General features: G+C 60.7%; 1 protein-coding gene across 1 annotated transcript; it reads right to left on the minus strand.

Moving 5' to 3' along the window:
- Positions 1–98: 98 nt before the first annotated feature.
- PPTG_19809 (hypothetical protein) lies at positions 99–410 on the minus strand (the record flags this gene model as incomplete). The annotated part of the gene is made up of 1 exon (XM_008918366.1): positions 99–410. The coding sequence occupies one exon, from the start codon at positions 408–410 to the stop codon at positions 99–101; it is 312 nt and encodes a 103-aa protein (XP_008916614.1).
- Positions 411–634: the final 224 nt, after the last annotated feature.

Consider the following 634-nt stretch of genomic DNA (forward strand, 5'->3'; position numbering starts at 1 on the left):
CATTGGACCGTTCAAGGTCGTGGCCAAGAAGGGCCTAGCGTACACGCTCAATCTTCCGAAGAAGATGCGTACGCACACCGTATTTTACGTTGGCTTGCTTAAGCCATACCGGGACCCTGTTCGGGTGAGCTCTGAGGCGCTAGCGCCGGGTCGGACGAGGGCTGCGAGGCTGCAGGAGTCTGCGAGACAGCAGGGTGCTGAAGCCCAGCACCAGAGTACGAGTACGCAGGATACTGCGGGGTAGCAGGAAGCTGCAGAGCCATGGGAGGCTGCAAGGCAGCGGGCGGTAGAGTCATCGGGGGTTGCATTGCCACAGGATGAGAGCCGTACGGCTGCATCCGGACCAACAGGTCAAGTTGACCCTGCCGTTGAGCAACTTGACGCTCAAGGTCCGCGCCCCGCTGTTGCATCGCCTGAAGCGACTCGAGCCAACCAACATGGCGCTCGACATCCTCGAGATCATTCGCTAAGCGATGAGAGGATCGGTCAACGCCAGCGACGTAAGCGCTCACCGAGCGAGCGTGGCTCCGTAGACAGAGAAACTCCACGAAGCTCGCGGCGAGAGAATCCAGCGGCCGCTCGTCCTCCTCATGCTCTGCTCGACGAGCAAGGGGAGTTCCACAACCATGTGGAG

This window comes from Phytophthora parasitica, assembly GCF_000247585.1.
Source record: "Phytophthora parasitica INRA-310 unplaced genomic scaffold supercont2.191, whole genome shotgun sequence".
NCBI classification, from domain to species: Eukaryota; Oomycota; class Peronosporomycetes; order Peronosporales; family Peronosporaceae; genus Phytophthora; species Phytophthora nicotianae.